Source organism: Patagioenas fasciata, chromosome 11, assembly GCF_037038585.1.
Source record: "Patagioenas fasciata isolate bPatFas1 chromosome 11, bPatFas1.hap1, whole genome shotgun sequence".
NCBI lineage: Eukaryota > Metazoa > Chordata > Aves > Columbiformes > Columbidae > Patagioenas > Patagioenas fasciata.
Genome location: NC_092530.1, coordinates 8,703,234 through 8,722,784, shown reverse-complemented (window position 1 = coordinate 8,722,784; position 19,551 = coordinate 8,703,234). Strand labels below are relative to the sequence as shown.

The window sequence follows — 19,551 nt, the reverse complement described above, 5'->3', positions numbered from 1 at the left end:
AAACAGACACATACCTGCAACAAAACTTGGAGGGGGGACCCAAAGAAGAAAAATCCGTGTTTGGAAATTTTTGCAGGAGAAAATGCTTATATAAAGCTTCGGAAAGAGGAGGCGCAGGAATAGAGAACTTGTATTTGAACACATGTCCTGGTTTTGTTAAAAAACAAGTTTCTCTTTTAGTGAATTTGCGTGTCAGCTAAAGCTTCATATGAGCTGCATTTTCCTAGAGAACCAGATACATGTTTTGGTAAACACAGCAATGGGATGTGAGGTTACTGATAAGCACGGATGGACATCTCGCGAGAGGGGCAACAAGAAACAGGTGACCAAGAAACTGACCAATGGAGTATAACATCCCATTCATGTGAATACTTCATATAAAAGTGGGAGATCACCAGGATCTCGCCCCTTTTCCTTATGGCCGACATTAGGAGAGGACTTTGCGAGTCGTCCCTGCAAACTGAGGCCAGTGACAGACTGAATCCAGCTCCGGCTGGCTGCAGAGTCCAGTCCAGGACTTCGGGTGCCGGCTCTGCAGTTGCTGGGAGTTTCCAGATTGGTTTTGTATCTTTTGTATTATTTTCTCTATTTTATCAGTAGCATTAGTAAAACATTGTTAATTTTTCCAACTCTCTTCTCTCTGTCCTTCTGTACCTCCCGATCACCTGTGCTGAGTGGGAAGGGGGAGAGGGAGGGGCAAAAGGGGGAAGTGGGGGAGAGGGGGTTAACAACACATCTGCCACGGTTTTACTGTCACCCCACAATCTAAGCCCTCGACAACACATTAAGATATTCCTATAGGCACTCGCAATTCTGGATGACTACAGAGATAATGCGAACAAGATTTCTAATTGAGACAAAAACCGTCTATGAGGAACAGGTAATGAACAGTGCCTGGGAACTCCTTTCCTCATTACAGAGGATATCAAGCCTTTGTTCAACTTTATAGGCCCTTTTCGACTCATCCCACAGAAGTATTGTGAGATAAGAAACTGCAAGTCTTCATAAAGAGAAACTTTGAATCCAATGGAAACCACATCTGCACACCTACAATCTGCATTTTCCACATCTGCATTCCTACTTTATCTCCGCTATTTACCCAAAACTGGGCCAGAAACGCTCCGCAATCTCCTAACAGCTAGATAACAAACTGCAATGGAAGGAAGGACGGAAGGACAAAAGGATGGAAGGAAGGAAGGAGCCTGATGGAGAGCAACATGCAGTGTATTAAAGGAAGCTGGACCACATCCCTGCTGCAAATACCCAGTAAACTTCACAGGCAGCATGTCCATAAACAGACAGCAAATACCTAGTAGGGCGACCTCAAAATTATTTAGGGCACTGCAGTGCTGCATGAGGCTGAAATGAAAACAGATGAATACTTAAGCCCGGGTAGCAAAGGAAGCATCTCCACGATGAGACGAAACCATCTCCAACAGCAAGGGACCAACGGGCTGTCTAAGAATCACACGAGACTGCAGAGGCAAACAGGTTTTTGCTGTGGATAGACTGAGTAGAAGAAAAGGAACATAAATATCTATTTTTTAAATTATTCTCCAGTATTTCTTCATGCTCTGTGCGGGACCTTCATGTCACAAGTTATTAACACCCCAGTGAACAGAGCACCACCTCTCAAAACCCTAGTGCCTTTTTTGGCTTAGAAAGGCAGTGACTCCTGTCCCACTGAAATCATACGCAGCAATACCACGCTCATCTCTGGAAAACACATTTTCTCTAACAAAAAGCTGGAGCTCTCCCTCTCGCTTCCCTCCCCTCGCTGTTTGCTGTATGGACACCAAAAGCCTTCATTTCCACCTTAATCCACATGTACTGAAGCTATTTTTGGGCAAAGAGTGACGTGGCTTTGTTTGCATAACTGGGTTCCCACCTCATCATCTGCCGCTCTAATAGTTCGCAACATAATAGCTGGAAAATGCCTAATTCCGAAAGAAGTGCCTATAAAGTTTGGGTTGCCTTTATCTTGAGGAAAAAATTTAACAAGAGAAGAAAAAAGTCTTTCTGCAGAAGCACTTATAAAATGCTTCAGCAAGATGTAAACCGCATTATTCAGTGATGACCAGTTGGGATGCGGGGATTTAGTTCTGCTCTGGTTTGGGTGAAAGAGTTTCAAAGCAGAAAAGACAAACCCCAAACTGACATGGGAAGATCAGCATTTGACACAGCAGAGTTTCAAACACTATGGCCAGATCCACTGCAGACCTGATTTGTAACAACCCACGTCAACGCAATATATCATCCATAGGAAACGCAAACCTAACACTGATGGTTAAAAACAAAAGCCAAGCTCAAAATAGCAGCATTTCAGATGAAGCGAATGTGTCAGCTGGACCATTCTCAACTGTCAAAAGTGAGCTGTAATCACACATCTCTCTTGAGGAATATTTGATATTTGTCCAGCGGTAAAAATAAAAGTGAGATTTCTTAGAAGGGAGAGAGATGGTCCTAATAAAGAATGTAGGGAAATAAATTATGTGTACAAAAGATCCAGGTCCCTGCTTCTTCTTGTCCAGCCCGCAACTACTGTCAAGAGACAGACAAAATCCATTCCTATAACAGCTCCATCACTGCAAAACGCTGCATAGGTGGGACTGAACATTTTCCTCACCTGCGCAGCTGACTGAGCCAGGAGAACTGACCCTTTTTGGTTTAGCACATCCTTGTTTTGAAAGCACCAGTGCTTCAGGTTCTTGCTCCACTCCCAGCCAGAGCTTTGCCTCCCAAGATGGTGCTGCTCGAGCAACAACTTCACATCTGGGCAGGATTATTGCTCAGTTTATACTGGAGACATCTCCCTTCACTATCTTTCTCCGCCATCCATCAGCTGCACCTAGCATTAAAAGGGCTCAAGGCATTTCACTCACACTGTCATTGGCTCCAGTGAAGTCACACAGATAAATGAATAACACAAGACCATGAGCAGCTCAATCACTTACGGTTGCAGTAAAGAGAAGGGACGGAGGCCGTGGTGGGGAATAGCTCTCCCTCCTCATCTCTAGGAAGAAATTTCTCACCTGCACGAATCATCGAGCTGCCAGAGGTGGCAGGAGAGTCTAGAAACATCTTTCTTACCCTGCACTGAAACAGCACACCCTGGGAGCTTCACTCACGGTGCTGGCTGTCCGATTGTGCTGTTCTATTTCAGCAGGGGAATTACACAGCATGCACCGCACAGTGCAATTACAGGGAAAACACCTGACAGTACAGTGCTCAGCAGGCTCTACGGACACAAAATAACATACCTATTTGCAAAAGACTGCATCAACTTCTTAACCATTTCACGGAGTCACTGTGGAGCTGAAAACCTCCCAGTGCAGAGCCCAGGTCTGCTGTGCTGCAAACACAGTGGAAATCTCCCAGAGGGGCTCAGCTCACACAGCTGAACACCTGGGAGTCACCACTCACAAGACGAAGGCAATCCCACAAGACAGCTTCTGGCAGCATCACTGCAATTCCGGGAACGCAGTCAGCATTGCCAAGGCACCTGAGTGCATCACCGCTATGCCGAAGTCTTTAAAAGCTTTAATTTACCTTTTTCTCTTTGTTTTCCCACTTTCTAGAGGGTATCACCTGATTGCAGCCCATTTAAGTGCCTGAAAGACAACTTCAGCAAGGCAGCCCTGTCACTGCTCGGCAACGTGCTGCTCGCGATTCAGCTCAGTCCCTTCCCCAGCATTATGCTGACACTGCTTTGACCTATTCACTTCCACATCTAAATATCTCTGAGACACCAAGCACCCCTACAGCATAGCAAGTCTCCTTTAAAAGACAGTCACAAATCATGGCCTGATCCACTGGGACCTGCTTGTTTCTCCAGGCAAGGCTGAACTCACCTCAAAATCTGGAAGCATGTCAAGGGACAGAGAGCTGAGGAGCACTCGACATACAAAAGGCAGTGGTGGAGTTATTTCTGCTTTTAGAGACATAGGTTTTTGTATGAGGAGCAAAGTAAAGGGGAATCGTTCAGCACTGACTCATCCCTCTTGGAGGAATCTGCGTCCTGGGCATCCCACTCCAGCTGCAGTTTACAGGAGGCCTCTTCTGGTTTGCAGCAACTATTTTGCTTTCCTTTCTCTCACCAAATCATACATGGCATCGCTGGGGAGAAACCCTACATTTGACACCATCACACCAAGCAATGGCAGACGAGCAGAATTGCAAGAGACAACACTTTGTTAGCACATAGGTTTGCAGGAAAACACATTTCAACCTGGTTAGCAAGCAGTGCCCAAGCAGCTCTCCACATTGAGCATAACTCACATCCACCGCTGAGGGTGAGAACGGTTCAAGGCCAGTGACCAAAGACTCCTCCGAAGGTGACCCGCAACCGCCACAGGCTCTGTGCTGCGTCCCTGACAAGCGGGTGGTTCCTCCGATGCTGGCTCGTGGTGGTCTGGGCTCTACAGCCTCCCCGACTATTCAAAGGCTGCTGCAACCCATTCTGCCAGTGCAGAGTCTGTCTTGGCACTGTGATGGCAAACAGTGACATACTGGCAACAGCAGTACTGCAATGAGCTATTATTCCAGCTTTCTTCCAGTTGCAGAGGAGTTCGACTGCTGAACCTATCCCACCAGACAGAACTAAAATGAAACAACTGTTCTTCACAGAATCCCAGAATGTCAGGGATCAGAAAGGACCTGGAAAGCTCATCCAGTGCAATCCCCCCATGGAGCAGGAACACCCAGCTGAGGTTCCACAGGAAGGTGTCCAGGCGGGTTTGAATGTCTGCAGAGAAGGAGACTCCACAACCTCCCTGGGCAGCCTGGGCCAGGCTCTGCCACCCCCACCAGGAACAAGTTTCTTCTCATATTCAAGCGGAACCTCCTGTGCTCCAGTTTGCACTCCTTGCCCCTTGTCCTGTCACTGGTTGTCACCGAGAAGAGCCTGGCTCCATCCTCCTGACACTGCCCCTTTCCATATTGATCCCCATGAATGAGTCACCCCTCAGTCTCCTCCAGCTCCAGAGCCCCAGCTCCCTCAGCCTTTCCTCACACGGGAGATGCTCCACTCCCTTCAGCATCTTGGTGGCTGCGCTGGACTCTCTCCAGCAGTTCCCTGTCCTTCTGGAACTGAGACTGATCTCTCAAGGCTTTTTGGACAACAGGATAATATATTTCCCTAGATATCAGAGACTGAAAGAGATTTATTAGGGGAATTATTCTCTACAGTCCATGCAGTCCATTAAGAGATGAAGTCCTCCCCGATTCATTGAGGAGCTCGCTGCAGGCCATGTGATTTCACTAGTATAATCATCAGCTTCCCATTCTGTTAATTTTATGCTACTTGTTCTCCAAGTACAAGCATGTTGTTGGGTTAACGTCCCAAGTTTAATCCAGGTGTGAAAACCACTATAGTTCTGTAGGACAAAACCAGGGACAAAATTAGACCCTTTAGCCCTACCTGCGGTACTCGGTAGTGGCAGCTTGTTATCCGAACCTTGCTTCAGCCTCTTGATTTCAAAACACAGAGCAAAATCCAGCCTAAGCAACTGCACCTGCCCTGCAAGGCCCAGGTTTTCACAGCATCACAGCAGTGTGCCTAGGTGCACTGTATTTTTTTTTCTATGAACTCACCACCTCCACATTACATGAATATCATCAGATTCGAACAAGTAGGGGAAAGAAGCAGAGAGGATGGTCCCAGCCCTTCCTTCCAGGGCATTAGCAGAAACAAATCACCAGCTTTGGACACAGCATGGTGTTGCACGCAGCTTGCAACACCGCAGGAGCAGGAGGACAGCGCTCCCACCTCCACACAGCGTTTCTCCATTGCAGGAGCCTAAGAGCAATTGCCCTTGGCCATGTGAGTCTGATGATGCAGTAAAGCGCTTTGGACTTCACCTCTGAGCATGAAGGAGCCACACACACAGTGACCACTTCCCCTCCACCCCCTGATGAGTTTCTGGATGTATTCATCTAGCCAGCGACCAGTGGCTTCAGCAGCACTTTCGTATGGAAGATGCATCTCAGAATCCTATCTCAGCAGCTACACAAGAGATTTGGAAGCTATGCCCTGTGCCTTTCCCTCCCATATTTAGCCCCTTTTCAGCTAAATACTGGTGACACTGCGGTGGCCTTGAATCACAAATGCAGCCACAGCTTAGGAAGCACTACAAAAGCATTTGTTCCAATATTTACTCAGAGATTTTTCATGCTACACCTACCACGGACTTTAGTTTATTGAGAACATGGTGCACTGGGGAAGGGCAAACCACATGGAGTATATACTGCTGCCAAGCAAAATATCATTAAGGTTTTAGCAATGCAACACGAATTGAGTTTACATTAAAGCTTCTTTTGTATAAGCCATATCCCTGAGTGAAACACAGTGCCAGAGCTGAGTAATGAATTGAAGCAGAGCAATCAAGATGGAACTCCTGAGCAACAGGGAAAAGGATCCATTCCAAGACGTTATTTAAGATGAGGATGGAGAGCTCAACTTGAAGTATAGAAGAGGTAATTATGCACAGTCACCATTATACATGCATTTAATACTATGTGGGATGCTGTACCTACCACCTACAGTTGCACAGAAAACACCCCAAGGTCCAATTGCCCTATAAGACCAGCACAAACTGGAAGCTGAGATTCTTCTTAATATAGGCTCACGCACAACCTCCAAAGAGCTGAGAACCTCTTCTCAGCCTGGAACTTTAAATCCTCTCTTGTGCTGCCCAGAAGAGAAACCCACAACCCAAAGGTCACCATTTTGCCATGTCAAGCTTCTCTCTCCTGTAACGACTCATGCTGTCTGGTGGAGAAACACTCATGCTATGGCACTGTTAGTGTAACACCAAAGGAATCAAAGCTTCCATTCCCCCCGCACCGCTCCGTACAAAAAATGAGCACTTTAAACTGTTATTTCTAAGCAAGGCAAAATAACCAGAGCATGGTAAGTTTGTAAGTACTGCTCACTTCTGGTATTAGGAATCCTAAAGTGTATTTTGCTCTAATATTAATCACAGTCACTGGGGAGCAAGTTCAAAGCACAGTCCATTCATGCGAAATGGATGCAAATGGGTTTAGGGATGACCTAGAGTTCACCGGAGACTACACACATCCATTCAACGTTCTCCATGCTCCGACCGGTTCATAAACTAAATCGGATTAGACACATTAGACCTCAGGTGCTTCAAAGGCTGCTGCAAACCCCACTCGTTCAGGGGTCCTTGCTGAGCACCCTTCACACAGACAGATGGGACCATATAACACATCAGAGAGCAATGAGGCTCTGAGCCAGGAGCATCAGGATCTGTCAGCCTGGACCAAATCGCTGTTTCCTCCTCGAATAAGCAAGCCAATTTTTGTATTATTGTTTTTCAATTCTTTTTTAACAATACTGCACAGAGTTTTTCAGAACTTGCAAAAAAACATTTAGAAATGCCTAAGAGTGGCCTCACGGGGGAAAGCAGTGGGAAAACTATTCAAAAGTTTCTGAGCACCGCTAAGCAGAGCAGCGTAATAGGTTTATCAAGATATAAAACAAGCCCCCCTCAAATATACAGGTCAGACATGCCCTGCCAGCAGAAGTACTGAGTGTTCAAAATGAGGGAAGAGAGATTCAAAGAGCATGTATTTTCCTGGCAGCTCTCCATACATGCATATAAACCTCTTGTAACCCGCACGCTGATACTTTAATTAGCACCAGGAAAGCCACGAGACTCTGCTATTCTATCAGCCCATTCACACGGACAGAAGGACTGACTCCAATGACATCCAGCTCACGTACCAGAATGCTGCAGTTCACTATCCCTGCCAGACCCCCTTCCATCCCTAAGCAGCAAGAGAAACATGGTGCAGGACACATTTCAAACAGGAAAAAAAATAACCCCACTAAACAAAATGCTCACTCAGCATTACGCTAGAAGATAAAAATAGAAAGCAGGAGCGCTGGTACTGAATATCAAGCAGCATCCCCTGCTCGTTGCAGCACACCGTGAGCAAGAGAGAACCCAAATCAACTTTCCCTGTGCTCTGTTCTCTTGGAGGCTGCACATTGTTTGAATTTCTTATCCTCATAAACACGTCAGAGGGGAATTAGCTTTGGGGAGTTGTGGACTTGCACGTCCACCATCATTGCAACGGCAACCCCCCACCGGCCTCAAAAGAGCTCACGACTTGGAGAGGAGAAAGGACAGGCTGGGCTGGTGGGGTCTGTGAATATTCAACACCTCTGCACAGCAGACCTGCTGATTATTAGTAGGGGATGTCAAAAAAGCTGGCTCTCATGCAAAGGTTCCATTCTAAATAATTAGATGGTGGCTTCCTCCAGCATATAAATCTGGGCTTTAGCCCCTTGTACAAGAGCACACAGGACAGGAAAGGGGAAAAGGAGCAGCAGACAGGAACGTCTGCAGTTATTGTTACTATGTTAAGGGCTAAAAATTAAATCTCTAGGCCTAAGATAGAGAGAACCAACACATATGTGTCTCCACACAGTGAGAGGATGTCTGATTTTAGGATGAGCTGAATCTCCTTCTGAAGTGCATCCCCACAGTGCTTGTCTACGGAAAGAGCTGAGGTGACTGAGACTGGACAGCTAACTAGAAGCAGCAAGTCCCTTAATCAATAGCAGCAGAGGACAGTGATTTGGTTCAGAAAGAAGCCAATCCAGGACTGTCATCCTCTGCTTCTGCCTTCCAGATTTGCTACGTGGCTGGAGAAAGTAACTCATTTCTCCCCTTGTCCTTTGTCCCCAGGGATCAGCCACATCCCAGCTGGCAGGACCTGCCAGGGGGTCAATCACAGAGCCATGACAGACCCCGAGGGACCCGTCAGAGCTCGGGCAGCCTTTCCGATCACTCTTTGGCATTTCAGCTGCGTGCTGCAGCACAGCCTGCAGTTCTTGCACCTCGAGGTCCCGTGCAAGTTGCTTTCGATTGTGCCAAACTGCTCTCATAAAAGCAGAGCCTTTAAGTGACCTAAGTGCTACAACAAAATGCTTTGCACATAAACTGTCTCAATTCAGAGTTTTCTCCAGGCTGAGAAGGGTACTTCTAAAAAGCAAAATACCGAAAGCTTTGAAAAGTCAACTCAGTTTGACTCTATTCACTTTTACCTGCTCCTTGAAATGAGAAATGAAATCTAAAAAATTACTGCATGGCTCGACATGTACCACCCTCTAGTGCTTCAGTTTTCCTATTCCTACCTACAATACCTCACCTACTCCATAGAAAATTTCTGAGGCTTGTGCTCAGACTTACAGACATTCACTGTTAGGATGGCTTGGGCATGACTGTCAGGAGAGCCATGAGCAGGAAGAAAAATCCAGGTTTGTGCACGCACATGTGCACTCCTAGGATGAAGATGAGATCCTAGGATTAAATATTTGCCCTTGTCTCCTTTCCTGCTACCACCACTTACTTTTGCAACCGCATTTTGCCATCCCTGCTGTCTGGACAGATGGATTAAGATGCAGCCAGCTGCAAAGTTATGGACGGTGTTACCAGATGTGACAAACAACAGTGATAAATAGGGGTCCTGACAAGGGGGATTGCTCCTTGGGCTTAGGATCAGCCTCCCGACCCAGACTTCTGGGTTAGGAGAAAGTTAAGAGAGGTCACGTCTAAATCACACACGCAACTCTACACATCTCCACCAAAAAAACCCATCACCACCAACAATAAAACACAAACGGGAAGGGGAGGGGAATGTGGTTTTTTACCAAAATCTGCACACTGCACAAAGAATTAGCAGCTTCAAGGCAGCTGCTCATCAACAGCTCTGCATTTTTGCATGGCGTGCAGTGATACCCACGCTCGTTTTGCACAACCACCCAGATCTCTGCAAGGGACCAGATAGCACCAATGCCGCTAAGACAAGCCCGATGCCTTGTCAGTCTCCTCCTGCTCTCTCTTCACCTTACACATCCCCATTCAAGTTGGAAATCAGGCATAGCTTCTGCAGAAGCCTCTGGTTTGGAAGTGATAACTCCTTTCTGTGCTAGCTCTGCCACCCGACTGCTTGTCAGCTGTCAATGAATGCACCTAACAAGAGATATCCAAGCCCACAAATCTTATCTCAAATTTATAAATCTTGCCAAAGAACAAATTTCTTTCTGGCAAAGAGTTGATTTGCAGACCCATAGATCTTCACTCAGCTTGGGACAGAGGCGACAGATGAATTTTCCAGCACTGCTATTGTGAGCCACATTCATATATCCTACTCTTGCAGCACTTAATACAGCACCTCTGATTTATAAACCCCAGCACAGGTTTCACACCTGCCCGTTCACCATAATTCAGGCTGAACGACAAGCTGCTTAATGACAGCACTGAATAAGTATCTGAAGGCGTCTCGATCAGCACCCAAAACCAGCTCTCCACCTCAGCGATGCATAGGTCCTCGGCACACCCTGTCTGAGCCAAACATCACACACAGGGCTCTGTGCTCATGAGAAGCTCATTTCCCTCTCCAGTTCCACATCCTTCCTAGATATCACCACTGCAGAAGCAAAGTTTCTCAACTAACTCTTCCCAACCCTCAGCAGTATTTTTGGTTTGCCGAGGTTTCCATTTGCCGCCGCCTTTGCAAGGGTGCTCTGATGTCAGGCTCTGTTTGCAATGAGGAACAGGCCTGGTTTTACTGAGATGACTCAGGACACAAACCATCTTGTCTCTCATGCATTCAGTAACAATACTGTGTGAAAACAGAATAGCAGCTTGGTTTCCAAGAGGTCCCAAAGGACAGCTATGAAGGTTGCAAAACATATGCTCCTCTTAAAAGATAAAGACAGTGTTTGATTAATTAAGGTAGACCAAACTTATCCATGCACCAGTCAGCACCAAATCCGGAACATGGCAATGGTTTACATGAATAACACACCTGATACTTCGAAGTAGGGCTTGTATGCTGCATAACAGGACACTCTGCAGCTGCCTGCCTTTATTTCGGCTCCGAGGACCAACAGTTCTATTGGATTTGGATCATTTTATCTTCTAGGAGCTTAGATGTTCAGCACGCCTATAACCAAAACAGGCCCGAGTTGAAAGAAGGCGTTTATGTCTGGGAAGCAAGGTAAGACCCAAAGGGAAGGGGGAGAAGTGGAAGGGCTGAACTCTTTGCCTATCTATCCTATGGCTTGTATCTCAGTCCACAAAAAAATCAAGAAAGAGAAAAGAAGTGATGCAAGATGGCACTCCAGAGAGTCACAGCGGCTTCAATAGCAGTGGCCCATCCCTGCACGTGTTCCCTGTCAGCCAACGCTCAATGCAAGCGGGCTGGAGAGGTCAGCCCCCCTTACTGCCAACTTACTGCTGCTGGGATGGAAATAACAGACCCAGAGGCCAGGTCCTCCCTGGAATCACATTTCAGGAAGGCAGTTCATCAGATATCAAAGGGAAAATGAATACAATAAAGGACCGGTAAGGAAGGACAGTAATGAGGAGAGAAAGAGCCACACAAGACACAATCGCAGAAGGTCAGTTCCCCATCTCCATTCCAGCAGGGAAGTTCCTGGCTCCCAGCTCATCCTTTGTTTGTCTGAGGAACAAAAGGGGCTAAACATCTGCCCTGTTCACTAGAACACGCTCCTTGTATCGTGTTCATTGCCAGCTAGCAAATCTATTGATTTCTGGAAAATCCAGAGCCTTGTATGTTGGGTACCAGTGAAACCAGACTCACAAATGATACAAATCCAAAACAAGACCATGGAATAACCAAGGTTTCCAGACTTCAAATGCACGGCAAACAACCACACACATGAGCAAGGAAGCATATCAGACAAACTGTACAATTCTTGCCACCTTTTCTGAATTCTTCCCAGAGAAAGACACAGACATTCCCAGGCCCACGACAGATTTTACTTCCCCCGCTGGAAGCATCATTCACACACACAAAAAAACACAAAGTGGATTATGCCTGTATTTGCAAAACACTCTGGGAAAGAATCAGTGACATCCATTTGTCACCAAGACAGTGCTGGTAGTGGCACAAAACCCACAGGACAGATGGTTAAAAAGGGAAATAAAAAAATCATCATCAAAAGTACAGAGAGCAAATTCTCGGTGATCTAAACCATCGCAGTTCCCTCCACCTGCAAGGAACACTCGGCTGAAGAAATGGGAGGCCCAGTGCCTCCTTTAGACCATAAAGCCTCCAATATACATTGAAGGGAAGCTAAACCAGAGGGGAAAGGATAATGCACCTATGATTTTATTGCTACAAACCAACTCTAATAACAAAAAATACCCAGCTGTAGCTGAAGGAACCGCAGACTCAGGAAGCTGTTAGTAAAGCACGCTGTTAGTTTCCGAGGCTAAACATGCAGCGGGTAAATAGTACCCCTGAAGCAGGCAGAGGCATATTGCAAACCACACCTTACCCGACTGATTTGCAGCTTCTCAGCTCCAGGCTTGAAGAGGTTCCATCGACGTCCACCGTTCCTGCAGTTCCCGCGCACCTTCAGAGTCTTTGAAGCCTGTTCGTTCTCAGCTGCCAGGAGAAAATCCACAGGAAAGAAAAAAAGAGGAATGACAAAAGATAAATGCTGTGCTTTAGCTCAGGCTGGGGGCGGAGGCTGTTCTTTTAAATGAAAGAAACAAAATTGTTTGCAAGAGACTCATTCAACCTCTTCTTTAGAAAAAGAGAGCAGAGAGTATATTTAGGTGCTTTATTCAGTGCTCTTGGGATACAAGAAAAATAGCAGAGCTTGGATACTACATAAAATACAGGCACAAACGGAGAGCCGAGAGCCAAATTCAGAGGTGGTGTGAGCAGGTGGGGTCAGACGAGCTGGGTGTGAAGCTGGAACGCTCTCCCAGGAGCACCAGGCAGCACCAGAGCCTCATCTGCAAACACCAGTAATAAACATGCAATAGCTCCTTGGGTCAGAACTGCTAACAGTCTGGACCTGCAGAAATCCCAGCTTTACAATCATTGTGATCCATATGATGCAATGGCTTGAAAAAGAAACAGCTCCTTGAATTTATGTAGAAAACAAAAATGGAAAAGTCCATAAAAGCTGTTTTTCAAAGAAACTGGGCTACTTCTCACCTCAAGCATTTCAGGCCAACCCCTCACAGAGGCAATTCTGATCTAGCTTTAAGCGAGCCACAACGTTTACACCAAATCTCAGGCTGGCCTTACAGATGGTACATACCCCAGCACAAAACAGCTTGTAAAGAAGAGGCAAATGCTGGAGGAGGGCTGGCAACTCACCTTTCAAAATTAAGCTCTTGCTGTTCTAATCAACCCACATTTTCAGCTCTCCATCTCATCCCTCTCTTTTGGGGGTGACGCTGCTATTCTGTGTGAGTCCGGGGTTTTTCCCCTCCCACATTTGGCAAGGTTAGATGTTAATCCCTTCCTCGTCAGACTGTTCGCATCCCGCCCATGCCCCCGCGGCAGCTGCCAGCACAGGCTCCTGTGGGCAGGTGCACGCGGGCCGGGCAGCGCCTGCGTTCGCACACACACCACCCTGGGGGCCTGGCATCGCCTTCAAGGAGAAAAGAACCTACAGAAAACAGCCAAATTCTGGAATTTTTCCCTGAAAGATGCACAATGCTTATTTTCTTTTTCCTGATGCACCTCTAACCATGGTAGAGGCTTCAGGCTGTCAGTCCTGAGGGGTTTGAAACAGATAACAAAGAGTAAACGGTCTCAGGGTTTGGGAGAGGGGAGATTCACACCCATGCTCCCGGGGTTCAGGTCACTTCTTACAGGGCAAAACACACACACACTACATGCTCCCTGCCCCCAAATCAAACATCTGGGGACTCCGCTCTGCGCAGGACAGAGCGTGGCAGAGCTGGGACCCTGCCGCAGCCCCGGCCTGCCTGGGTGGGCAGCAATCCTGACTCTCTTCCAGCGTTGCTGGGAGAGAGATTGCACTGAGACCTATTTCCTAAACGCGATGCTGACGCAAGCAGCCTGCTGTTATTTTTAGCAACATGCGTTTCACTTTCTAGACTCGTAGAAAATCAAGCTGCGGCGTGAGTGCCGATTATAGCAGGAGGCTGCTACCAGGCTCCAGAGGCAATATGCCCACATAGTAGCACTCCAGAGCAATGTGCAAACACAGCAATGCTCACATTTTGAGAGATGCATGTGTTACTTCCCATGCGCTAAAAATGTGTGCACCCCAAGAGAAGAGCCATCAATTAGAGAGGCAGCCACTTTGCCTTTTCTTTGCTGGTTCTTCTCAAGCCTGATGTGCTGCCACCATCCATTAAGTGCTTGGATCCCCCGTGTGCTCCTGAGCAGTGCCAGCACCGTCTGGCAGCGCTCCCGTACTTGCCCGTTACTAAATCACAGGATTCTTGGTGTTAGCAGGATCCCTTCAGGAAATAATTTCCTTACTCTAACTATCAATCTCTTTAATTAGAGGTTCAAAAAATGATGTCATCTATTCAACCATCAGCATACTTAGATGCCAACACAGAACCTCTCCAGCAAATACATTTTGTAGTGCTCTCCCGAGCATCATTTTGAGCAGGAAAAATGCAGAGGATAGCTCATCATAGTCTTTGGCTCATGAGATTCTCTTCTTGATAAGGAAGAGTATCCAAGCATAGGAGAAATAACCAAAAAACCAACTCGCTTCTTGCTGTGTTTCCAAACAAACATCCACGTGTCACCTCCAAAGGGCAAGTACTCACAACAGAGACTGGTACGAGGACAGAAAGCCAAGAGGAAACTATCAAATGAAAACCCTCACAGAAGTTGCTGAACAGCTTTCACACCTTACGTGCCTATCTGTTCATCTCGTAACCAAATCATAGGGACTGTGTTCAGAGAGATTAAAGAGAGAAAACAGCCTTATTTCATAAACACACTGTTTACAAAAAGATCTCATTAGCTAGCAAGAAACTTGGCACATGTGGCTATCAGAGCTCCCTCACCTGGCTCCAGGGCTGTAACAAGCACAGACACAAGCCGCACTTCTGACTTTTCAACCTATCCTGCCCTTGGCTTGTTCTGCAGGTTGGGTGAGACCGAAAACCAAACCTGGGAGAAAAACACCACAAAGCTACTCACCACGTCTTCTGAGCAAGTGCTGCATACGCCCTCCCACCTGGTCCAGCCCCATCGGGGTGCTCTGCGAGAGGGGTGCGGAGCGACATCTCTCCACCAGGACTTTGAAGGGTGGTGCTTGTGGGGATGGCTGAGAAGGATGAGACATCAGCTGGCAAGAAAAGAAAAATTCTACCAGTAAGTGTCAAAGCTCAGACAAAGCAATCACAGAACATACAAAAATACATGTAATATTCAAAACACTGCAACACACCTTAGATTTTCCCACTGCAGTCTGCACCCACTTCATTTGGTTTTGACCGCACAATTAAGACTTGTTGGCTCTGGAGTTGGAGCGCCCTCGCTCCCATTGCTTGGGGCTCATAATCTCCAACACAGGTCACGGTCTCGAAGTCCAACAACTTCCACTGGCACTCAGTCTCTGAGGCACTTCCGAGAGTGAGATGTGATGAAGTTGTCTGCTTTTTGCGCAGCATTTTCTCTGCTCTCACATTACCAAGTCCCAGTAAGAGCACATACAGGGAGTGAATTAGCTGGTGTTGAAGACCCACTGCTAGATAAAACATTTTAGTTCGGCCTCATGACATGCAACGAGGGCTGGCTGCTTTCTAAACAACAACAAACCAGCAGCCAAAGAGATATCCTGGCTGGCAGCACAGAGCCTCACCCAGCAGCCCCATGCCACAGTGCCAACGCAAGGGTCCGGGCCAGGCCTGTAGTCACAGAATCCCAGAATGTGAGGGGTTGGAAGGGCCCTGGAAAGCTCATCCAGTGCAGTCCCCCCATGGAGCAGGAACACCCAGCTGAGGTTCCACAGGAAGGTGTCCAGGCGGGTTTGAATGTCTGCACAGAAGGAGACTCCACAACCTCCCTGGGCAGCCTGGGCCAGGCTCTGACACCCTCACCCCGAACAAGTTTCTTCTCAAATTTAAATGGAACCTCCCATGCTCCAGTTTGTCCCCATTGCCCCTTGTCCTATCACTGGTTGTCACCAAGAAGAGCCTGGCTCCATCCTCCTGACACTGCCCCTTTCCATATTGATCCCCATGAATGAGTCCCCCCTCAGTCTCCTCTTCTCCAGCTCCAGAGCCCCAGCTCCCTCAGCCTTTCCTCACACGGGAGATGCTCCACTCCCTTCAGCATCTTGGTGGCTGCGCTGGACTCTCTCCAGCAGTTCCCTGTCCTTCTGGAACTGAGGGGCCACAACTGGACACAATATTCCAGATGCAATCAGTGGTGAGGGTCAGCTAGACTTCAAATCATTAGGCACATTTACAGTGATGGGGTAGGTCTAAGGTAAAGCAGGTGAGTCAGTTTACAGATCAGGGTCAGACAAAGCCCCCTGACCGCTGGCAGGCCCATGGTGGTAACGCAATGTCAAGGTCAGGCCAGGAAGTCAGGCTCCAGGTTGGTGTCCAGCCCAGCAAGGCCTGTGGCCAGGCAAAGGCCCAGCTCTGGCTGAGCTGAAGACCAGTACTCCTCCCCTGATGCTTAAGGAAGGACCAAGCACCCAGAGCACAGCTTAAATGGGCTGCCCAGCCCCTGGTGTGGTGTGGAGGCCCCAGGTGAGGCTTCTTAGAGTCATTAAGAGCAATTAGTGCATTCAAAGCACAGTGAGGGTAAACAACCGAGAGCTCTGCTCCCGAACTGAACTAGGAGATGCACCCTTTGGTGGTCTACAGCATACAGGAGACTGTTAGTTTCTGGATTTTTTGCTAGGTTACAGCTGCCAGTCATCACTGGTCTCCATGTACGGCCATGCTCAAGAGACAAGTGAGTAAGAAGTGGAAAAGAAGATTTTTCAGAAAGATCTCCAGCACTTGTAAGACACAGTCATGGAGTAGAGTGATGAGCCTGTAAGGGTGAGGTTTAGGAGAACAGGCTGTTTATGTGTGTGCTCATCTAGTAGCATAATAATAGGATCTGCCCATCCTATTATAAAAGTTACAAGTTCTTAGAATAAAGCTGGAATACCCATCAACAACAATTCCTGCAAAACTCAAGAGTCTTCTTCATAATAAGATCCATGTAAAAGCAAAGTAAATTAGTAACAGGATGTCATTTTTCCTCACTCCCAAAAATCTTAACAAAACACTCCCAGGTACTTTCAGAGGTCATGTAAGGTCTTTTCCAGTTCCATAAACAGAAGCCTACAGAGGGTCTACAAAGAGGACAGGAGGTGAATAAACGTACCAGCATTGCTGTGCTGCCGGAGCCATCAGAGGGGTACAGAGAGCCTCCTGGGGACAGACACAACTCTTCACGTAAAGGTGGATTTGAATCCCTGTACCAAATCCACCAAAGACCAGCAGCTTCAGCCCTTTGTCTTACTCCTATGAATTTTTTGAAGTCTTTCCCCAAAATATTGGGGGTTAGTTTATTGTACGACACGAAGCACAAGTAATATTCCCTGCTGATCAAAATGGGTCAAAAGCCCTGCTACTCCTAATCGCACTGCCCAGCCATTTGGACCAGAACAGGGTCCCAAAGCACCCAATGCACACCCACCCAGCTGGGCACCATGCACCCAACGGGGCTGGTCCGCACCTTCCTCTCAACATCTGTTACAACACACCTCTTTGCACCATCTTCCCTCCTATGTATGCAGCACCTACCACCACAATTAGGGTTGTATTTCTTTCTTTTTCGGTTATTATAATGTGCCTCATCTCCAGGGAGAACACAAGTTGCAGCCCTTGCCAGGTTTCAGAACGTCCAAATGCAAGGATGGGGCAAACCACACCACTTCAAAGTAAACTGGGACCTCTTTTGCATTCTCTGAAAATGCACAGGTACATTTTCAGCAAAACTAGAACAACTGTTTTTCCTGAAAGATTCAGAGAGGAAAGCAGCGATTATCACAGTAGTTTCTCTGGAAGCTGACTGATAAAACCTGCTAAAAAGACACGTCCCTTATATCAATAGCCAACAAAATATTACTTGAAACAGTAAGATACTTGCAATCCATTGAAGCACCCATGAAGTGGTGAAATCCCCCCATTACACCTCAACATTTGGTAACATTAATCCAAAGAATGAATTAGCTAATAACTAACTGGAGAAAAACACTGGAGTTGTACTTCAATGGCCCTGCTGCTAACTGGGTGTCCCATATGGTTTAGTGCATCTGTCCTCACAACTCCAGCAGCCCCAGTTTTCACTGATCCGCTCTTATCTTTATTTAGAGATGAAGAATAAAGCAGACAGGCTATAATTGCCCCAAAGGCACAGTGGGAGTCTGTGGATGAATTATGGCTTAATCTCGCATTGCCTGCTCCTAGCACCATGTCCAGTGAGCCAGTACAGTTCTCTTGACTGGGCAACAGTCGAGAGGAGGCAAAAGCCACAGAAAACCTTCCACTCTGAGACCTTTTGGACACATAGTCCCTTTAGCATATAGGCCAGCAATGCCCAGAGGTTCATATGCACCGAGGATGGCAGGACGTGGCCTGTTGCAACTTGGAGGATGAGAAGTAGGTGAAGGCAAGGTCGAACAAGATTTCTAGAAAACCTGTGGAAATCTGAATTATCCATGTGTTCTGTGGCTGCTTATATAGATATATATACGTAAAGCTTTGCAAACTCAACGTGCTTTTCCCTGACAATGCTAAAAATATGTTTCCCAAAAAAAACCCTACTCCACTATAGACAGAACTATATATAGACTTTAATTCAAGATTTTGCTAGCACCTCACGGTTATTAAAAACATAAAAATCTGAACAGCTTGGAGATAGGCTTTAAGGGTTTTGTCTCCGCTAAAAATAAGATGATTGTCAGATACAACCATATTAAAAGCCATAAATACAAAGAACCTTCATTCTGCAACTAAATCGTACCTCACTACAGATAGTGCTCTTCTGGCAACAGGAGGATTTAGGAAGTCAAGTACTATTTCTTAATTTGGAAGGAGTATGAAGTGTTTTGTAAGCACAACTACCAGCAGCAGGTTGAGACATAAGCCAGTTTAGTGCCCGTAACCAGGAGATGAAGAGATCTCTGAAGATCAGCGTTCAGAAATACCCATCTCCTGGTTAGTGTCGTTCAACAGAGCGGGGAGGGAAAAGACAAATCAACTCAGCAGTTCCAGTTCTGCAGTCGCTCCCAAAACGTTCTGTAGCGGAGAGAAGAAAACAATCTCAAGCTAAAGGGCACTATGAGAACCTGCTGCACATCACCTGCAGTTTCTGCTCTAACACAGAAAAAGAAAGCGACTGTATCTTCCTCTCGTGAAAAGGCACTGCAGCTGCTGCACCACAGCAGAACTCCAAATCTGTGGGATGATCTGAGATGCGCCCCAGCTATCAGATCGAAAATATGCAGATAATCCGCTGGCATGTGCACACTCAGGCAAATCAGTAATCCTGTGCTTCCAGTTAGACCCACCGCACAGGGAGAGTCCCTGATTTTCCCATACAGAGCAACACAGCGTGCAGCTATTGCAAAGAAATCACTAAACCGAATAATGCCATGAAAGCGCCGACCCTGCGCCATCGGTGTGGGCCGCTCCGCAACCCAGAGCACCTTTATGCTTAGGTTGGCTCCTAAGTACAGGACTCAGA

At 47.0% G+C, this 19,551-nt stretch overlaps 1 protein-coding gene across 3 annotated transcripts in view; it reads right to left on the bottom strand.

The window, feature by feature from the left end:
* ARHGEF9 (Cdc42 guanine nucleotide exchange factor 9) overlaps positions 1–19,551 on the bottom strand; it is a 210,163-nt gene that overhangs the window by 160,009 nt on the left and 30,603 nt on the right. For all 3 annotated transcript variants that reach the window (XR_011740834.1, XM_065846654.2, XM_065846652.2), the window contains exons 3-4: positions 14,995–15,142; positions 12,341–12,450 (exon numbers count right to left, since the gene is read on the bottom strand). Coding sequence is in view for 2 of the 3 variants with exons in the window: in XM_065846654.2 (XP_065702726.1) it covers positions 12,341–12,450; positions 14,995–15,142 (258 nt within the window). In the remaining variant the exon portion in view is untranslated. The remainder of the gene's footprint in view (positions 1–12,340; positions 12,451–14,994; positions 15,143–19,551) is intronic.